This window comes from Protopterus annectens, chromosome 3.part1 (genome assembly GCF_019279795.1).
Source record: "Protopterus annectens isolate FY-2018-M chromosome 3.part1, PAN1.0, whole genome shotgun sequence".
In the NCBI taxonomy this organism is placed as follows: domain Eukaryota; kingdom Metazoa; phylum Chordata; order Ceratodontiformes; family Protopteridae; genus Protopterus; species Protopterus annectens.
The window spans coordinates 483,132,671-483,155,405 of record NC_056732.1 but is presented as its reverse complement, the minus strand read 5'-3'; the positions used below and the strand labels follow the sequence as shown (position 1 = coordinate 483,155,405).

Sequence of the window (22,735 nt, the reverse complement as noted above, 5' to 3'; positions counted from 1 at the left end):
AAGTTAACAATGGCGAAGAACAAAAATGGTAAAAAACACACTAAGGCACGTAACTGCAACAGCTTGCTTTTACAACAAAATGTACAAATTACATGCTTATGTAATACACATTTTTAGAACATTTAAAAATGCTTAAAATGAATGCATTCTGAAGCAGTCATAGCCAAGTTAGTAAGAAATACAACAAGCCCATGTACTGAATAAAAGTAATTTGTGAACTGTATACATATATAAAAAAACATACAGTTAAAAAAAGCAAGCTGTCCAGACTTGGCATTGTTTAGCAGTCTTTCAAGTGTTCCTATGAAATTACACCAGTCTGTACGAGTTAAGTGTCAAAACAGAGATTAGCTTAAACTGCCATATGGAATGAGCAAGACTGTTCTGGTTTCATATTTAATCAGAAATTAGGGAAACAGTAATATGCAAGATACAGGAAAAGGCAAAAAAAAAAAAAAAAAAAATGCAAAATTAAAGAAAAAAGCAATTACAGCTAGCACTTCTGGCTCAGCAAAAATTAGACTTATATACTTACCCTAACTTTTGAAGTTCGAGTATACTTTCTTTGCTTATTTACATTTGTGGATTTGAACTGAAAGAGCAAGGACCCGGTGGAAATCAGAACATTTCAGAAGACTGATGAAGCTGAAAATACTGCATATGCATGTTGACATGCAACTATACATCCGCTTGATTGCAAAAGGGAAATCTGCTACAAATAACTTAGTATCATTTCAAAGTGTGGCGCAGCTCAACAAGTAGCCCAAAGTCTTAACCCACAGATCCAAGAAAACACAAGGTATTCATAGCAAATATTCCCATCTAACCAGATAACAGTATCTTTATACGCCAAATGATGAAACTAGCTCTAAAAAACTAGACACAGACACATTACTAAAGTAAATCAGAGGCATAATGAGATGTCAGAGCACCACACAAGAATAAAGACATCTAAAAATGGGCACTTAAAATATATTGTAAGGTAGTGCATCTCTAACAAATTAAATAGCTGTGTGAGTACTTACCACATCAGTTCATCTTTGAAAGGGACATCTCCAGTGGAGAAGCAGCAAAGGATCTCATTGTTTATTACTCTTTCCTCATCACATTTCTTGCATTCTCTAGCTTCCATGATCAGAGGCAAACGCACATCCAATCACACAAACCACTGTGTCACAGGTCAAGTCTAGCAGATGGCATTAGACCAGTTCCACCTTTATGAAACCTGAAGGTAAGCACACCAGCATAATGTAAATAAGGCTATAAAACGGCCTCATTTATGGGATCATTCATCCACAAGGCAGGTGGAAGGGACATCCAAAATAAGTGATGGCAATAGGATAACTACTACTCAGCAGAGATGCTCCACTCAAAGGTCAAGGGTATAATATGGTATTTAACAGCAGGAAAAAGTACCAAAATAACCTCTCAAGAAGGCAGTAGCCACACAGTTTCAAAAAGGCAGAAGTTGGACAAGGGTTCTTCACAGGACAACTACGACTTCAAAGGAGTTCAACAGTTTACTGTATTCTGGATTAAACACAATATACATGTTCAAATTCGTCATACATTTTGTGATAATCTCACTACTTAAATGTCCAAGATAAGAAATTTCGTGCCAAAATCTACCAAACATCCTGTCAGAATTCTTAGCAGAACTTTTTGATGGGAAATGGAATGCCATGATGCAGAGTGAATGGAACCTCTTCCCAGAAAAATGGTAATGGAAAAACATCAGCAAGAAAAAATATTTATTGCCTTATGATGGCTATAAAAATAGTCACAAGAAATATTTTACTTGCATTATGACAGTTATAGTCTTTCATGACAAAAACAAGATCTTTTTTAATCTTTTCTCTCATGAAAGTACAGTTGTGTAAAATCTTCCTCCTCTTCACTGTTGCAGTATTCTTTACTATAGGGATCTCCCACACAAGCCAGCATACCAAAATCTTATGATCTTGTATGCCTTATACATCACACATACGTGCCCCGCACAGGATGTAGGGCATAAAAGTGACGTACGGACACAGTTACCCAGAACTGAACTGCCTTCGGCTGAATTGAGTCCATGCTCATCCAGAAGGAGAGAATGCAGAAGAAAAAGGGGAGACCCTCAGCCAAAAGTGAATCCAAAACAAAAACCAGAACAAACAACAGGGGTTTGAAGGGATGGCATGAATACTGCAATAGTGAAGAAAAGGACATCTACAGTTAAGGTAATATTTTTACACAAATGTACTGTCTTTCTATATCACTGCTGCAGTATTTTTTTAATATAGGGAAAGTAAAAAAGCTCAAGAAACAGAACTGGAGGTGGAAGGATGAAAACAGCCCTCAACAGACCCATACAAAATGGTTCAAACAAAACCTACTCTGGCCCTCGAAACCACATCCAACTTATGATGCTTAGTAAAGGTATGCACTGAATACCAAGTAGCAGCTTCAAGGATGGAACTGGTGTCCAACCCCTTGAAGAAAGTACCAGAAGAGGCAACAGCCCTAATGGAATGAGCTCCAACAGAAGTAGACAAAGACATGCCATAAAAAGAATAACAAAAAGAAATGGGTTTAGATATCCAAGAGGAAATGGTTTGCATAGAAACAGCCAGGCCCAATGTCCTTGGATGAAAGAAAACAAAGCTTTACAAAAGGTCTTAGTTTTATCCAAATAGTACTAGAGCTGTGTGTGCAAATTCAAGGTATGCAAGACCCTCTCACTAGCTGACTGAAGGGAAAAAGGAAGGGAGTTGTACCGATTGATTCAAGGACAAATCATTTACTACCCTGGGCATAAAAGAAGGTTTAGTATAAAGGGACACCCTGTCACTGTGGGGAAAAAAAAGGAGGATTGGCCAAAAGGGCCTGGAGCTCAGAAAAACTCCAAACAAAACAGCCAGCAACTTAAGTGTTCCGGGTAAAATGTTACAAAGAAGCAGAATAAGCATGCTCAAAAGCAGCCCACTTGAATTCCTTCGTTAGACAAGGAAGGAGAGGTACACTGAAATGCAGAGACTGGCAATGTTGCAGCCAAACCAACCTGAAGTACCACTGAAGCTTCCACATATGCAGTCTGGCAAGAGGGAGCAGTGGAATAGAAGAGGTCATGAATCCTAGGGCCTGAAAAAACTCTCTGGCTGGAATGGCAGTTAGAGGAAGAAGTGATTGAAAGAAGGCAGTCAATGACAAAACATTGGTACTGTTTGAATCCTGCATCAGAGATACCCATGATTCTGAGAGAGAGTGAGGATCAACTTTTGGAAGTTGATAGTGAACCCCAGACTTTCATGAAGAGAAATGGTGAACTCCAGATCTTGTAACGGGTAACTGGGAGAAGGTTCCTGAAACAATAGATTGTCTAGATAAGGAAAAAAACTGAATACCTTGCAGCCTGCAGAAAGCTATCACACTAGGTATTTTGTGAATACCCCTGGGGCAGTATAGAGGCCAAAGGGCAAAGCAGAGAAATGAAAATGAAAGAAAGAAGCAGAGAATTGTAAAAACGTCCTGAAAAGAGGGTGAATACGGATATGATAGTAAGCATCCTTCAGATCCAAAGGCATCAGAAAAGCCTAGTGTAGTAAAAGAGGAAACAGGGTTTGAAGAGTAAGTATCTGAAAAGAGAGGATCTTGACAACAGTGTTGAGCAGGGAGAGATTCAGAATAGGTCTCCAAGTCCAGAAATATCCAGGAATAAAACCCTTTCCCACTTGGGAAGGGGAAACAGGATGAATGGTTCCTTTGTTCACCAGGGACCCTAGCACCTCCAGGAAAAAAGGAAGTTGCTCTACAGGGGATTAAGGAGTCGCTAAAAAAGGAGAGAGAGACTTCCATATCATGAAGTAACTCTGACAGAAAAAAAAAAACGAGAGTCTGAAGTGATAAGAAGTCAATTTGGAAAATAAAGGGAAAGCCAAACGGACAAAAGTACCTGGTTTAAGAGATGGGGGAGGGGGGCAAACAGTCAAAGAGAAGCAGACTTATCAGATAAAGAAGGCTTCTGGATCACAGAAGTCTGAGAAGCCTTAACATGGGTGGCTCGCCTACCACCCTTCCTGCCCTTGAATGCCTGGCAGGGTTACTGGAGGACAAAAGCAGATCTAGAAAAATAATTCCTCCGGAACGTAGGCATAGAAGAGACAAAAATATGTTTAAGATCCTGAAAGGCTTTGCCTTTCTCTTGAAAAGGCTTAAACAGGTCAACAGCAGCAGTCCCAAAAATACGTTTATTATTCAAAGAAGCATCCAACAACTTGGCCTCAATGTCCTCAGGCAAAGACTGGAGATGAAGCTAAGAATAACGTCTCATGACAGACGAAAAGAGGCAGCCCTGGGAAGAGGCATCAGCTGCATCATAGCTACACTTGACAGAGTGGCAAGCCACTTCAGAAGTTGAACCTAAAACAGATAAGGCAAAAGATTTGCCTTCAGAATCAGGGAGGTCAGAAATAATCTGACAAGCCTAAGCAATCAAGGCCAGAACATAATACTGGTCATGTGAATCTGGTACTTAGCCCTAAAGGCCAAATTAGAAGCAATGTAAACCTTACTAATTCTCTCCATTGCCATACTATCCTTATCAGAAGGCAAACGTTTGGAAGAGGGGAAGAGCTTGGAAGGTTTGCAGCATCAGCAGAAGGACACTTAAAAAAATGAATAATCCTCAGGGGCCTTATAGAACCTATCAAGTTTCTTAGGAGCAGGAGAGTGAGCATCAGAAGACTTGGAAGCAGCAATGAAAGTATCTAACAAGACAGTCAACACAGGAGGAACTGCAGATGGTTTAAGAGTATCCACATGAAACAACTCATATCTCCTCTGAATACCAGACATTTAAGACGAATCTCACAAAGTATTCCATCATCCTAGCAAATGTGCTACCAAAGGACAATTTCTCAAAAGGAGACTTAGGGGTAACAGACTCCTCTTCCTCATCAGAATCATAAGCCAAAGGCATCTGTGAAGAATAGGGCAAGAACCCCTCATCAGAGTCTGAATCCTCGTCTGAGGAATCTGGTTCCCTAGAGCATTTAGAAGGGATAAAGGTCCAAGAAGGAACAGGCACTAAAACTCAATGAGGAGACTTCAGGGCTATCAAGGCAGAAAATAAGCCCTGAGTAAACTCTTGCCGTTCCCTATGGGGATCCTTAAGATGGACCAAAACATGCTTTATCTTTTCTTAGAAGAGATGTCAGAGGTTCTGACCCTTGGCGAGATTCAATAAGAGTACACAGAATCTCCTCCCTGACTAATATCTGCAGAATCCCTTTAAGACTCTCAAAGATAATTAACTGCAGTTCTTCCATGACATCTTGAGCAGACTTCTGCAAAGCTTTAGAGGATGTGAGAAAAGACAGATCCATGCTACCTCCTACAGGGTCATGGCAGAGAAATCCGCTGCAGAACAGCCCACAGAGCTATTACCTATTTCTAGAGGGATGTCCAGTGGAAGCTGGACAGCTAAAGAATCCAGCAGAGGCTTCTTAGCCTTCTTCATACCTAGCAGCAGTATCTCTGGGTTAATGGATTCTGCCATATTATCCTGAGCTAATTGTTTAAGCCATTGGTTTTCATGATAAATTGCCAGGGAAGAGAAACGGCTTCTGAGTGTCTCAGGCGCAAGCACCTTACAAGATATTACAAGAGGTATGGTTGCAGGAAACAACTAAACAAAACAGACACAGTGTTCGTGACAATCCTTAAAGGGAATCTGTCTGCCACACTGACATTTTCCCCTTTCAGACAACATGAACTCTAGGTGAGCAAAATAAAATACTACACCAAAGAAAAAAGAAAAACAACTCCAACAGCAGCACTTATCTGATGGCTAGGTATTCAGACCAATGAGTAATAATGGCATTTGGACTGGTGAGAAAGAAGTTCATACATACATCACTTTTATGCCCTACATCCTGAGAAGGGAATATATGTGTACAAGATCAAAAGGCTTTGGTATACTGGCCAAATGTTGGGCTGCCCTGGGCAGCAGATCCCTACAGTAAAGAATACTGCGACAGTGATACAGAAGGACATCTACTACTACGCTCTCTGCAGAAACAGAATACAGTAACCGAAAACATGCTGCTTGAAGTAGGTGCTACATTTCATCTGGCAAACTAATTTTTGCACAATACATACACAGGCTTTAAGACAAAACAGGCAAAATCTAACACCGAGAAGTTTTTACCTTACGTAAAGACATCTTAAAACTGCTTAGTATAACACCTCCATTAACTTATATTAGACGAAAAATCTGATGAATTTACTCCATACCCACCATGCTGAAGAGAAATGATCTGATAGCTCTTACAAAAACTGTGAGAAAAAATGAAGTGAAAGACTCAGTCTACTACCTGCTAGTTTCAAAATTCAACAAGAACCTGAAGAAAACCTTAAGCAGCTGCAGTACCTTGCATCTAGTAAATACAAAATATCAATGGAAAGAAATTACTATCTAGAGGCATTGGCTTTGTGCTTTTACCTATGATCCATTTGATAAAAATAGTATTGTGACATCAGGATCTATCCATTCAGCTTTTGTAGAGAACAGGTTTACCTAGTGAAAAGGCAGTCTCATGAAATGGCTTTCACAAGCAGTATGGGGGATTTCAACTCCCTGTCACAAGCAATTTACACTGAAGGTGATATGGATGCCTACACCACTTTGTCATGTCCTGACCAGATGCACTGAAGGCTGCTGATACTGACTGGAAGACCGAACATGTTTAACAACTCAGAGTTTATATCAGAAAGGAGGCAATGGGAGACAAAGTCCTCTAAAAAGAAAAAAATGCCATTGAGCTTCAATTCAGTTATTCAACTGTAAATGAATAGGCTTCAGTCATAGGAGGTTACTAGGCTAATGGCCCTGGGTAGCCTGGTAACCTCCTATGAGCCCTATGGATGTAGCCTATTCATTTACAGGTAAACCAGTTCCATATATTAAACTATTTCCCCTTAATACTACACAGCACAATGCTTAAGGACAATAATACAGCTCTGACACAGATGTACATTAGCATATAAAATGAATATATCCAGATCTAAACATTTCATTTAACATAATTTGATATTAAATTACTGTTAGGGTAGATACTATACATTTGCTAAGCTTTGTGTGCACAGACGCAACAAAAAGGTTTTAGCTAGGCTAATATGTACATTAACATCATGAATGTTTAACCACTGCTTTTCTAACACACATTATATGGGGGGGGGGGGGACTACAGATTTGCAGGCCATCTTTCCTAACTGCTACAACATGAGACAAATGGCTAGAGAAAACTACAGTTTTCTAAGTAAACTTACCATAACTGTAAATGTATGAATGATCACTACTACAGTAGTCTAAGTTACGTGGGTTATATCCTACAAGGATAAGACAGCTGGCCAGCTTCCAAAGCTTTAGGATACCTTCTCCATGCCCAAACCATTAGTCACCTGAAGCTGAGCTGACTAAAAAGACAGCTTTGGGTGCAATGTCCTTCAGAGCTTTCATGCCAAAAGATTGGTAGAGACGCTGAGCACTGAAAGGACAATACCGGGGGGAATACACACCCTGGAAAAAAACAAGGGGGATTTTAGCAGGAAGCGGCTACTGCAGCACTGACCAAACATCTACTGTTTACTTGCACAACTGGTGTGTGTGTGTGTGTGTGTGTGTATGTATGTGTGTGCATATATATATATATATATATATATATATATATATATATATATATATATATATATATATATATATATATATATATATATATTTTGTCACCTCACAGCAAGAGGTTCTCCAGTTCGATTCTCGGCTGGTTCCTTCTGTGCAGAGTCTGCATGTTCTCCCTGGATTCATGTGGGTTTCCTCCAGGTCCTCCGGTTTACTCCCACATATAAAGACGTGTGTCTGGAGGGTTTCTCCCAAGGCCTCTGCTAAAAATTGGCTTTGTTCTGTTCCAAGCCAGACTTTCCCAGTTAACAAATGTTAAATAAATAAAAATAAAAAAATGTGTGTGTGTGTGTGTGTGTGTGTGTGTATATATATATATATATATATATATATATATATATATATATATATATATATATATATATATACACATATATGCACACACACACACACATTATAATACCTTTACTGAATTATCACTTGTTACATAGGCAAACTTACATTTATATAAAAGTAATCAAACCATATTAACAAGTTCACATTCACAAACATTATACATCACCTACATAAATTGTTCAATTCCTGCCTTTTCTTAAACCTCATTCCTCCTACAAAACATTTTTCTGGGTGTATTGTTCCCATAATTTCATTTTTTTCTACATAATCTACTCCTACTCCTTTCTAAAGATCCCACTTCCTGTTCATTTATTTCTGTTACAATATTCACTACTTCAAGTGTAGTTGGTTTAGACATGGATTTCCACTTTCTAGTAATTTATTTTTTGGCAGCTGCCAAAATTAAACTTAACAAGGCCTTACTATGGCTAGGCAATTCAGATCATGTATCCCAGCTCAAAAAAAAAAAATCCTTAGTTAAGCTCACTTGCCCAAGAAGTATTCCTGACAGACAGCTTTGTAAGGAATTTTTAAAGTCTCCCAACTCATTACACTCTGAGAACATATGCTCCCAGGTACCTTTTTCTTCCCCACCACACTTGCAACATTTGCCATCTACCAGAGGAAAAATTCTTTGGAGTCTGATTAGGGTATGAAAGTATCTACGTAAACAATTCCAGGCAAAAATTCTAAATCTTCTAGATTTTGTTGCATGTTTGGGAAACATACGTATGTCCTTCCACTGTTGCTTTGTGAATTGCTTTTTTCAAGGATGTTGGTGCCTCCCCCTTTTAAAATACTGTTAATCAAAATCTTCCAGATATTTATCACTCTCTTTCCTCCTAGCTTCCAACCTTTCACCAGAATGCCATTTATTCCTGGAGACTTTCCTGCAGATTGGCTGTACTTCACTATTTTTATCTTATTTCCTCTTATCTTAACGGTTAATTGTTGAGCATCATCTACCTCTAACCTTGGCATATTTAAGTCTTCAATAAATATTTCCATTGTGCTTTTCTTTGGTTTCTCCACTTCTCTGCTTAAACAAATTTTTATAACATTTCCAAAATATCTCTAACACCTCTACAAGATCTCTGTTTTTCTTGTTATAGGCTCCCTAAGTCTGGCAACAACATACAGCTCCCTCTAATTTCTGTTGACTAAGTCATTATGCCAAACGTTTATGTGCACTGGAGTTGATATAAAAAAACATCTACTTGCAATCTTTCTAAACTCATGCATATTATTATTCAGGCACTCCCTTTTTTTCTCTTTAGCACTCTACAACTGGGCATCTTTTTGTTCCATGAGATTCTCCTTATTCTGTAACACTTTAACCTTTGTCAGCCCCTCTAAATAACATTTGCTAATTTTTAATCAGATCTCTTTTTCTTTTCCTTCTTACCCTATTTTTAAACTCCACCTTCATTTTATCCCAGTCACTAGCTATAACTTCTGTAGTATTGCTATCTTCCCTAATAACTCCAAACAATTTCCCCAGCCCATTCCTTAAATTACTCTCTTTTTAACAGGTAGGTAGGGGGATGTGTCCATGTCTATTATTTACCTTTTTACCCTGGATTTTTTATTTTTTTTTTGTAATTATTAGCACATGATTTGAAACAGTTATTGGATGTGTGTCAAAGTTCTCAATTAACTGCACATGTTCCTGCGAAATATAATTTCTATCTAGTCTAGCCCAGTTACTGTACCTTTGGGAATACTATGTAAATTCTCTCAGAGTTCCTTCTACTGAATTTACATCTTCCATACAAAATATTTTCATAAATGTCTTCAGAAATCTATCCTCTTTTGTTATATTTACCTTCTGGCCCACCCAAATGCATTCTCATTGTTGTAAATCAAATTCCACTCCCCAACTATAATATTCCCTGCTGAAAGCTGACTTTTATTCAAAAATTTTAAGCTTCATAATAGCAATTTTAGGTGGAATATAAATGCTTGCCAGTGTAATCCTCATCATTTGCCAGTAGCCCCTTACTACTACAAATCTACCATTATCATCCTTTTCTTTTTCTCTTGTATCATTACAGGAGCTCCTCTAGCAATTAATTTAAGTACTCTTCTTTTCCATTGTCCCTGATATTCTGCTGAATATCCATCCTGAAAGGTTTTCTTTATCAAATGCACATACTCGGTTCTTTCCAAATGTATCTCTTGTACCATTGCTATATGCACTCTGTATTTCTTAATATAATTAAATATCCTTTCTTTTTTGTCTATACCTGTGACACCATTCTCATTCCACAATAATATGGAAAGTGTTGACATTATGGTAAGAAGTCATTATTCCCACCAATTAAATACGGAAGCATTTAGAATGTCTATTTCCAGCTTTTGTGATACATGCACCAGTTAATGTCTGGTAGGTTAATCCGTTACACCTTTTTTCTTATCATCAACATAGGAACTTGTCTCAACATTTTACGAGACTTTTTGTTTTAATAAAAATCCTAAAAACAGCATACATCCAGTGCACCCCATAAGCTGATGACTTAATACAAACACACATAACTATGTACATCTTCAAATAATGATGTTTAAGCTTATTATTAGCTACACCAAACAGAAAGCTCCTAACACAGGCTGTAATTAACCTGACATGCTTTGCCTGCGCTTCTACTTATTGCCTGTTCTTTTTCATCTTTATTCCTCTCCAGATGTGGAAACAACTTGCATGCTTTTAGAAAACATTAACTTTTAGCTTTGAAGAAACTAATGTTCTGTCTTTTTATTGCTCCATCATCAGTTTGTCTGCATGGAAACAAGAGAAAAAATGTAGTCCTCTGCTACAGCCTGAAGGACAAGCTGAAACATTTACTGTTGAAGGAAATCTTTTAATTACATTCACTGTTCTCATATTTACTTCTTTCCACTTAAAACTGTTATTAAATTAATCTAAGGGTCTTAATCCAGACATTCACATATGCAAAAGAGAAAACAAATCAGTTCTACAAATATTATGATCTGTGTACTTCTGCACCCCATCCCCACCTCAACAATCAAAGATTAGAGACCAACTTAAAAACATACTTTTGCCTAGCCTTTCTTCTCTTTTTGCACTGCAATATCTACATTTCTTAATACTAAGAAAAAAGAAAAGAACAGGAAGAAAAAAGGTTTCTGATTACATTAGTAACTTTATCACATACAAGAACAACTAAACACTTTACTATAAAGCATACAATTTATACTGTGAAAAGTTTCATACAAATACTGTTATGAACAGAAATTGTTTTACTTACAGTTTCCTTTTCCTTCCTCTTCCCCTCCCCTCACTTTCCTTCCAAACATGTATGACATGAAGTGAGGCAAATGCTTTTCAGGTCCCCGCAAATTTAACAGACTCAACTAAACTCTAGTCTTTCCATTTTTTCTTAGATATCTGCATTTCACAAATGTGACTGATGTTTTGCAGTCTCCCATTTATCTCTGCATTACTAATCTTCTGCCTTTTCATTTCCATCTCCCAACTCCAGATTTCGGTTCAATTCCAAGGTACTTCAGACTCTTCTGGTCAATCACTATGCTTTTCTCCTTTTCTCAAGAATTTTCCTTTGGAACAATAGAAAAGGTTTCACCCGCAAAGTCTCTCTGTGTGCTTTATTAGCACAAGAATGAGAAGCAGAGCCCTCTTCTGCTTGTTGGCTCACTTTTTGCAATTTCTTCTTAGCCTGTTCTGCATCAAAAAATGACTGCTCCACCAAATATATATATATATATATATATATATATATATATATATATATATATATATATATATATATATATATATATATATATATATATATATATACATATATATACATATATATACATACTGAGTAGAGATGGATATGTCAACTTGAATCTCATACTTGCCTCTCAATATTCCCTGATTACTGAAATAAAATTGTTTCTCTTCTGCCTGGTATACTGTGGAATAGCCATTTATCACAAACACTCTACTCTCTCCAATTTTTAATAATTTGCCTTTTGCCACAGTTTTGTCAGGATCAACTCTTTCTGCTAGTAGGTTTGCATCTTTACTAATATAAGTCTTGGCTGCTTTCTCACAGCCAAATTTGGAGCATGAACATGGTGCACCCTTTCAATTAACTGTTTCTGCTGTGGAATACCAGTCCATTTGGTTATTTGCACCTTTATAAAAAATAATACAAGCTGTTCCTTCTAGTTCTTCTTGGTACAGAAGAAAATCTCACATATTCCCTATGTGCTCTGTCCTTGAATTCTACTAGTTTTTCAAATACCTCTTCTTGAGCAGTTTCATACTCAGGCAGCTTTTTTCATTTTGACCTATAGTTCTGCAGTTTTATCAGCTCATATGAATATCTCTTTAAAGTGTCTTCCGTTGGTTCCATCATTTTATTTGAATTGATTTACTCCTTCAGTGTTTCATTGGTTTTAATCAAAATTGGACCCCCCCCCCCCAAATTACTGGAAGCTGTGCATTGAACTAAAGCTGGAGCTTGAACTACTTTTTGCTGAACAGCTGCAGGATTTTTCTCAGTAACTGTTTTCTCTTCACCTTTTCTAGTTGCTTTCCTTTCAGTGTCTCTTTTTCTTCTTTGCTGGCATCCAGGCAGTGTACTACTAGCCACTTAAGTGAATTTACCAAAAAGTGACAGAGATCTTGGCCCTTACGTTTCAGTTTCTTTTTTGACAGCGAGATATAGCTGAAATTAAGCTGTTGATCAGTGTGCAGCCATCTTGGAAAGCCAAACTACGTTCTTCATAGTGATCACTGCTATAGTAGATTACCAAAGCTTATAACTTAAGAATACTGTAGAGGTCAGTGCAATCAGTAAAACTGTTTTCTATGTTAAGAACCTCACGTCAGCTGGTTCAAATGGGACAAGTGTTAGCTTCATTAACACACAAATATTATCTTTAGGAGAGGCTACCAGTTTTCCAGGAGGCCTCTTATAAAAAAATACTTTTAACATGAGAATGCACTGAGAGAAGAGGATCCATGGGCAGACATGCTGAAATGGCTGATAAATGAACCTTGATGGAGGAGTAAGAAAGGCCACAGTATGGTAACTTACACAAATATTGTAAAACCAGAGAACATCAAGCCCTGAATGGGTGCTAACTACATTGTTGGCACCAACTAGAAAACTTTTTCCATTTGCTAATATAGGACTTTCTAAAAGCAAGTTTTCCTGCCTCTGCTAGTACCTGCTACACATCCTCAGTAAGCATGTGCTTAAAGGGAATTAAGACCCTATTGATCCACGAGTCAACTGAAGATGACTGAGGTTGGGTTGTATCAAACACTCCTGATCTTGTGCAAGTATATTCAGTTTGTGAGGAAGATTATGGTAATTGCCCCTGGCCATTTCCAAGAAACAGAGAACCACTGTTGTCTGGGCCAGAAAGGACTTACCACAATCATCTCTGGGGATTCCTTTGTAATCTGCAGAAGTATCATGGAAAGGGTGGAAAAAGCATACAGCAACATTCCTGTCCAAGTAAAACAAAAGGCGCCTGTCCCTTCTTGCATGCAGTCCTGGAGCAGAATCTTGCCAGCTGATTGTTGAGAGAGGAAATACATAGGTGTACTTGAGGAAATCCGCATAGATGGTTCAAATCAAATATTGGAAGACCCCCTTATTTAGTTTCCATTTGTGAGGGTCTGCTTTTGTCCTACTCAGTTTGTCTGACACACAATTTTGCTTTTACAGAATGTAGGATGCCTGGAGAGCGAGACTGCAATGTGAAGCTACATCACAAACTACCATAGCTAGTCTGCAAAAGGGGGTACAACAGGGTACCCCTTGTTTATTGATGTATCACATGACTGTGGTATTGTCTGTAACAACTTGAAGAGGTCCTGGGGACAAAAGATGTTTCAGAGAGTGGAGTGTCTTGATCATAGGGCAAGCATCTCTTTTATATTTTTGTGCTTGCATCTGCCCTTAGTGTCCCACAGACTTTGCACTTTTAACCCTCATGAAACTGCACCTTAAGCAAAGTCTGGGGCATCTGTGCTGATTAACCGTTTTGGAACATGGAGGAAGAAGTGCATACCTAGATTTAAGGAGATTTGCTGTCTCCACCAAATGATTTCCTTTCTGACAAACTCCAGCACTGGGATATGAAAAGATAAGGAATGTTGGTGCTGAAACCAAACAGACTTCAGATACCATTGTGTCTTTCTCAAGTGGTGTCGTGTCAGGGGCTTCAAGAGAATCACAGATGCTATGAGGTCCACAATCCTAAGATATTCCCTTGCACTGACAGAGGTCTAAGTGGAAAACCTTAAAATAGATCTAAATATTCATCTATTTTATCCTGTGGAGGAATAGTTCCTTGAAATTAGGTGTCTACCTGACACCCCAAGAGCACAGTCATGTGTGAAGGAGTCAAAAATGAATTTTGAATGTTCTCTTGGAATCCCAATTTTTCCTAACACTTTGAAAAAAATTCAAAGTCAAAATTCATAGGCAAGTCATCTAAATACAGAAAAAGTGGATACCCTGAGCTTTAACTGGAGCTAGACACTTTGTGGATACTCTTGGTGCAGTGGCTAGTCCAAAGGGTAAGGCACAGAACTGATATCATCCAGACACACAGAACCTTATGGAACACCTGAATTCTAGATGGATGGGATGATACGCATCTTTTTAATCTACAGTTACTGGGAAACCTGAATGAGAAAGACGAGGCAACAAATTAAGTGACAGCATTTTGAAATAGATTTAGGAAAGAAAGATCCAAAACTGGTCCCAAAGCATTTTCTTTCTTTGGCACTTAAAACATTCCTAAATAAAACCATTTTCACACCTGGGAAAGAGGATCTGGTTTTATCACTCCCTGAGACAACATGGGAAGGACAGGTGGATATACATGAGCCTGGTCCAGTGGATGAGGCACTACCCCTGGAAAGTAGGACTTTTCTGGCATTGCGATCTGTATCCTTATTGAATGATCTTCAGAACCAATTTAACTGAAACCATCTGTTGCCAAAGTGTAAAGTGCAGATTCAGATTTTCTGGAACGGAAAAGGTACTGCATGCCAGCATAGAAGAGGGGAGGGACAATGTCCTTAAAATAGCCATTCTGACTTGTTGGACTGCCCTTTTTTTTGGGGGGGGGGTCTGAATTCTTTTCAGAACTCCTTTGCCATTTCTTCTTAAACTTCTGTTTACCTACATTTTGCCGAGATTTATTTTTTGCTAAAATTGGAAGAGAGGTTACAGAATCCCTTAGACAATTTAAAAAAGAATAGATGAAAATTTTCAAGAGATTCCGTGTATCAATGTATCATGATAATGTATCAATGTATGTAAACTCTTTACAGTTTTTGATCATCACTGCAGCAGAAGGGCCAAAAACTAAATCTGTAGCCAAAGGAGAATTAAAAAATCTAATATTTAACATTTTATTTATTTAACATTTGCTTACCTGGAAATTCCGACTGGGACAGAGCCCATTTTCAATGGAGGCCTGGGGAGAAACACTCTAGACACATGCCTCTGGAATGTGGGCAGAAACCAGAGCTCCTAGATGAAACCCAGGAGAATGCAGGAAGGACATGCAGACTCCACACAGAAGACACCTCAGTAGAGAATCGAACCACAGAACCTCTTGCTGTGAGGTAACAATGGTAACTGCTGCATCACAGCGTCGCCTGCATTTCAGAGGTACTGAAAATGCAGCCAGGCAAACCTCCTCAATACAGTACCAGTGCCCTGGAAAGAAATCTAAGCTCCTCCGGCTCTGGAGAAAATCGGCGATCGGAGCCGAGGAGAAGCTGGCCTGGAAAAAGCTGTCTGTTTAGGGGGAGGACCCAGCGGATCTGACCGGTTTGGGGATCTCTTCCTTCCTTTGTCCCTCTCTTTCTCTGTCTTTGCTCCTCTTTTTTTTGACTCCCTATCCATAGGCCTCTGTCCAGGAGGTTGTGTCCCGGCCTCGGAGGGAGAGGAGGAGACAGTGGTTGAAGGTGTGGTCACAGCCGTGACCACAATAGAAGAGGCAGCCGCCTCCATAGCAGGGAGAAGTCCCTTGAGGATCAATTTTGCCCTAGGATCCTTTAAGGCCCTGGGGTTGAACCCTGCACAAATAGAGCAGTCTGAAGAAAGATAGGCTGCCCCCAGACACACAATGCACAGTGTGGCCATCCACTGGGGACAACTTATGGCCACACTCTGTGCACTTTCTAAAGACCAGCTTGGCCTGGTGATCTGCCATACCAATACAGAAGGTACAATGTACCAAAAAGTTTAAACTAAAAAGGTTTAAACTAAATTATCCAACCCCAACACTCACACACACTCACTCGCAAGGAGGGGGAAGGGAGATAAGGCCTGTTCTACCTACAACACAGAAAAACAACTTTTTTTTTTTTTGACAGAAAATGCGACACGAAACGAGGGAAGGCAAGGGACAGTAGGAAACCTATCTCCTCTAATAGCAACTCAAACACCTACAAAAACAGCAGAAAATGTGCCTACCATGCCTGAAGCTCTAGACCATGCTGCTTGGCAAACCCACGACAAAAGAGATCTGAGGGAAGGAAGGAGATGGAGAGGTATCATAGGTAAGGGGAGGAGCCTGGATGCCGTCTCGGATCCGGTCCGGATCTGACAACCCACAGGTTGATGATCAAATGAAGTCAACTACTTCAGGTGAGACCTTAACATACAAGCCTGACAACTCAAATTCGGAAAATCAAAGTTATAGAAGCATACACTTTTTTCTCCATACTTATCAGTAATCTTCCTATCCTCATCAGAAAGAGTAGGAATGGAATTAACTAAATGTTTAGCATCAGTAGGATTAACTAAAGCCATAGCTGCTGGGTCAGGTATGGGAAGAGTGTATAAAAATAACTTTATATACATATTGTCTTGCCTTTTTAGTGACAGTAGGATGACTATCAGGAAAACTGCTGTCACAAACACACATCTTTCAAAGCTGAAAGAACTGAAGGACTAGGTGGAAGTTCTGGAAATTTCTTCTGTAGCACATCAAAGTATTTTCTGTGGGATTGAGAAACATCAGTGTTCTCTCATTGAAAACAGTGGGCCACTCTGGAAATAGTCTCAGAAAAAAGATAAACTTCTACAAGAAGGATTAGAAACTGAGCTCTTCTCAGAGTCTGAATCAGAATGAATCAAAAATCTGAGGAGAAAATCCTGTGTCTGTCCCTTCATCTTTCTGTCCAGATTCAGAATCTTGAATCTCTTCAGGAAAAGAGGTATCCCTCTTTCTTCTACCAAAAACTATTTTAGAAAAAGGATCAATAACCTGAACTGAACACTGAACCAAACCCAGTAAACTACTCCTGATCAAGGAAATCTGAGGAGGAGTGAATACATGTTACGTTTTCTGGTTCTTTTTGACAAGAAAAAATGGGCCAACAGTTTTATTAAAGGCACTAGCAGCTTCCCCAAGGATGGGCACAACACACTGAAAAAAAACAAGAAGGCATTCCCTGTTCCCTCTCTCAAAACCATCAACAGTGGCTTTCCTTTGCCCACTGAGGGGATCCCAACAGCAGCAGAGGACATGGCTAACTCATGGTCTATGGTGGTGAGTGATAACAGAAGTAAAAATCCCTGCTCTGCAGGCACTATTACTTGTGTTTCATCACCTGTCAGGGAAGTGTGCAGTGGGGAATTTGGCTACAGTGTATGCATGCTTTGAGCATAACCATTTGGATTCAGCCTTCCTTTGGAAATGTCTCTCTGTGATCCATAGTGGAATCATAACAACCTATTAGAAACACTTTGGACAGTTTTTTATCTAATCTGGGAACACTGCAGCCTTACAGCTAACAAATGTCTGTATTCAAAGTGCTTCTCTATCAATTTTCAGTTATACACTCTAGGTACACAACATCCAATAACAAAGTACTATTACCTTCATTTTATTAAATATGTTCCTCATTTGGTCATACCATCTGGTTGTTTATTTTACCTCAAAGAAGTATTTTGATCATATTGGCTTTGGCTTGTTTGTGTAGTTATTTTAATTTATTAAATCCTCAGACAAACTTCAGTACTGTTATTTTATCAAATTACTGCTTATTGTGAAATAAACAATGTTTTACTTAGAGGTCTTGAATTAATTCACACAAATAATGATGTTACTACCACAAATATTTCTGTAAATTACATATATTTTTTTGGTAAATTTAACACCAACGTCATTACTTCAATGTAAGTTTTTGAGCACAGCCAGGATTCAACTAAACAACTTATTTAAATAATGTTGAACACAAGTTGATTGATGGCGATTCTTTCCACCTTCATTTCCATACTGTGCGACTATGACCTATCACTGTGGTGCACCTGGGTCACTCCTGAAAAGTGACACCTGTTTCCAGTGAACGTACCTGCTAAGAACTGTACTAAAAATAAACCTGCTGATATACCGGAAAATGATAAGGATTTAATGTTATCAGGCAAAGTTTCACAATATATTATGCCACACTATGCATTTCATTTACAATCAAACTGGAGGCTGAGCTCTCTCAACATAGGACTGGCAAGACCAGTCAGGAGGAGAAGGTTACCACACACACTATAGACCCAGTCTCACATAGTACCATCACAACCTCAAATCATACACATAAACACACAAAGACATACTCGGCGGCTCTGATCAAAAATCTACCAAAACAGCAGAGGCCACCAAAGCAGACACCCAAACAACCACCACCTCAGAACACAACACCTGCAACACATAGACCTCACAGTCAGAGTGTCAAACAGTCACAGCCCTTAAGGCCAAACACAATGCCAGACACACTAGTCATTGGTGACTCCATAGTCAGACACACTGGCGTCCGCTCACCAGACTGAGTAAGGAGAAGGTCACAGTAAGCTGCCTGTCAGGCGCTAGAATCCGCCACATAACGCAAGCACTCAGGTCTCTCAACAGCAGGTACAAATATGACTCAGTCATTGTCCACGCTGGTGTAAACGACCTGAGACGTACCTCCTTGGACTACATGAAAAGAGACATTGAGGAGCTCTCTGATTATGTAGCCCAGGCAGGTATGACCCTGACCTTGAGCAGTATCCTACCTTCACCAAGAATGATGCCACAATACAGAGATAAGATGATCAGCTTTAACAATTGGCTTAAACTCTGGTGTCATTCAAAGGGGATCCAATGTCTGTCTGCCTGGGATGACATGCTGGACAAGCCACGCTGCGCTTGCACCTGTCACCCTGGGATTCCGGATATTGGCAAAGGCTCTTGCCACCCCCATAGTGCCTTTTTAGGCAAGGCTCAAATTCTAAACCTACCACCCTAGAACACAAAAAGGAAAAAACTAAGGGTAATGCTGCTCAATGCCAGAAGTCTAAATCTCAAAATGCACGAGGCCCTTCTCAGTATGGAGAACATCGATGTCTGTGCAGTGACAGAAACCTGGTTCTAGGCTCCTGAGTGGTCCCCAGCACTATCAGTTCTTACCTCTTATCATGCTCCGCCCCAAAATCCGGACAATACCAAGAAAGGAGGTATCCATATTCATCAAAGACACCCACACCTCAAGACTGGTGGCAACGCACGATGCATCGGAGACCATCCAGGTGCAATTAACCATAGGCAAGACTGCTCTGCAAATTGTAGCATGTTACAGGCCACCCTCACAAACTCAGGAACCTCACATGGCCTTCCTGAAAACACTAGAGGGATAAATGTATCACCAAACACCATCATACTAGGTGACTTCAATTACCCTAATATAGACTGGGAACACTACTCAAGCCCAAACACCCTAGCCCAAAAGTTTCTGGAATTCATAAACTCAAATGCCATGGAACAACTAGTCACCATCCCCACAAGAGGAGAAAACATACTTGATCTCATCATCACGAACATGGGAGCACAATGTTCAACACCGGAAGTATACCCCTCACTGGTGAGATCAGATCACAAACTAATCTCGCTGGAGGTCCTCATCCCACCCCACCTGAAATAAAAAGACCACAGTAAAGAACTTCCCGACTTCACACTTCTAAAGACTAGTGTGGTCTCCTTTAAGGCCCCGAGCCGACGGAAAACAGTACCCAAGCCGCTGAATCACTTACAAATGCCTTCTACCAGCACCTGCAGGACTGCATGGATAAGGCAATCCCAAGCAAAACAAAGACTCTTTGTACCAAAGGCAAGCGTCCACTCTGGTGGACCCCAGCCATAAACAAACTCTACAACAAAAGGAGGAAGCTACTACAAGATAGAGCAAAATCCTTAAAAGGTAAGACACCCTTGATCACTATAAGTAAAGACTAAGAGCTCTCATAAAATCGTCCAAAGCAAATTTTGAGAGAAAAATAGCTAAAGACTCAAAAGACAATCATAAGGCCTTCTTTAGCTATGTTAGAAACCTGGGAGGAAACTCCCAGATATGCTCAGAACTAGTTCAAAATGATGTGAAGATTACTGATCCTACAGACATTGCCAACATACTGGCTGACAGGTTCAGTGCAAACTTCTCCCCTCCCAAAAGGAGAGATATCTATACCAAGCGATTGCAGCCCAACAAACATTTCCAACGCCCAAGTGAGATCTGCTCTCTCCAAAGCAAAAACACAGCATCCATGGGACCTGATGGTGTCCCCGGCTGTGTGCTCCACGAACTCAACGAGGAATTAAACCCACAGCTAGGACAGCTGTTTAATCATAGTCTTACCTCTGGATACGCCAGGGAGTGGCGCACTGCAACTGTGGTCCCACTTCACAAAGGCGGTGCCTCCACCGACCCTGGAAATTACCGGCCCATTAGCTTGACAAGCCTTATCTGCAAAGCCATGGAGAGGATCATAATGGACCTCATAAATAAAGACATAGGGAATTTGCAGACTTTGGATCCATCCCAGTTTGGCTTTGTCAAAGGCAGATCATGCCTTCTAAACTTGGTTGACTTTTTGAAACAGTCACCAAAGCCATTGATGAGGAAAGGCAGTCCATACAGCCTACCTCGATCTGGCGAAGGCCTTTGATACAATACCCCACTCGGGTATCATTGAAAAACTCATCAGCTTAAATGTTAACCCATACATCACAAGATGGGTTGCAAACTGGCTGAGTGACAGAACCCACAGGGTCAGAGTTGCTGGCGCCATGTCAGACTCAAAGCCTGTCACAAGTGGTGTACCACAGGGCTCAGTCCTGGGCCCACTCTTGTTTGGCATCTACTTTTCCAGTACAAGCAAACACAGGAGGGTTATGGCTGACAAAGTTTGCAGATGACTGCAAACTGGGCCATAGTAGAAAACACATCTGACACAGATATCCTTCAGAAGGGTCTCACAGAAGCGGATAACTGGTGCCAGAGCCATGGCCTAAAGTTAAATGCCAAAAATGCATAGTCATACCCTCGGGAAAAACAAGGTTACCCCTAGCTACCAAATAGGTGGCAATCCACTGACAACAGAAGAAGTTATCAGGGACCTGGGGACCCAGGTTGATAGTAGTCTGTCATTCGACACCCATGTAGCTAAAGTAGTTAGGAAGACCTTCTACATTGCCCACCTTATCATGAAGGGATTCTCATCTAGATCAAGGGAGGTCATAGTCTCCCTATACTCATCACTCATCAGACCAATGATTGAGTACAATGCCCCATTCGAATGTATCTGACCCGACACTTGCAGCAGCTGGAGAGGCCACAAAGTTCCTCACCAAAAGGATAAAGGGTCTCAAACATCTGTCCTATGCTGCCCGACTGAAAGAACTCCAGCTCTATTCAGTTGCTCAGAGGTGACCTTTGCCTAACATATAAGGCCATGTCAAACCCAGATTTGATGAATATGCTTCACCTCAAAAATCTAGATCCGTCAGAGCCACAAGAGACTTAAACCTCGACATGGCTATTAATAGGACGTGCTGGAGGGATAGATTCATCACCCAAAGACTCCCTATGCTGTGGAATAAAATCCCGGTATATGTGAGGCAGAGCACCTCGCTGGCCTTGTTCAAGAGAAATCTTGACCAATGGATGGGAGATCGCAGATATACCCCAGGGATTACCTCAGTGTCACTGCTCAACAGAGGCACAGCAAAATAATGGGTATAGTTCCCCATACTAAAGGGGTGGCGTAAGCCACAAAACTATGGGCTAGGCTTGTAAATGCCCTCGGGCAGATAGCCTAGTATGAACCTATGAACCTATGAACCTATCAACAACATTTGGTATTGACAATGTGAGCTTTTTTAGGAATTTATCATTTTAGCAGATTGGAAAAGGGGTTCTTGCTTTTAGTCCAAAGGGGCAGTTGTTACTAGCAATCTAATGAACTACTATTTTATGTCTTGCCAAAAATACACAAAAGCTTGGATGACCCATTTGGGTGTTGAGCCTTTTCAAGTATCAATGTGATGGGCTGTTAAGTGAAGACACAGACAATAATCTACAAGAGGAAGAAGAAAAAAAAAGAAAAAAAAAACTTTCCCTCCTTTATTTGAGACACTACTAACCTGGAAAATCTGTCTACAGTGATTTGTCCAGTCATAATGTTGGGAAAACTATGGATGTGACTGGGACTTTTATGGCTCTATACAATAGCTAGATGAAGAAAATGGCAGAAATGCCAAGTAACATTTTTCTTTCCTTCTTTTCACTTAAGACTTTCACCTACAAAGAAAGGGAACAGCACTGGTAGCATCATTTGCTCTAGACATATAAACACTTTCATG

General features: G+C 39.9%; 1 protein-coding gene across 1 annotated transcript in view; it reads right to left on the bottom strand.

The window, feature by feature from the left end:
* The window catches only part of ENPP2 (ectonucleotide pyrophosphatase/phosphodiesterase 2), a gene marked incomplete in the record, with an annotated part of 2,364,887 nt that overhangs the window by 78,071 nt on the left and 2,264,081 nt on the right, over nucleotides 1–22,735 (bottom strand). Inside the window, 1 exon segment of the mRNA XM_044066921.1 lies at nucleotides 536–592. Within this exon segment, the coding sequence (XP_043922856.1) occupies nucleotides 536–592 (57 nt within the window).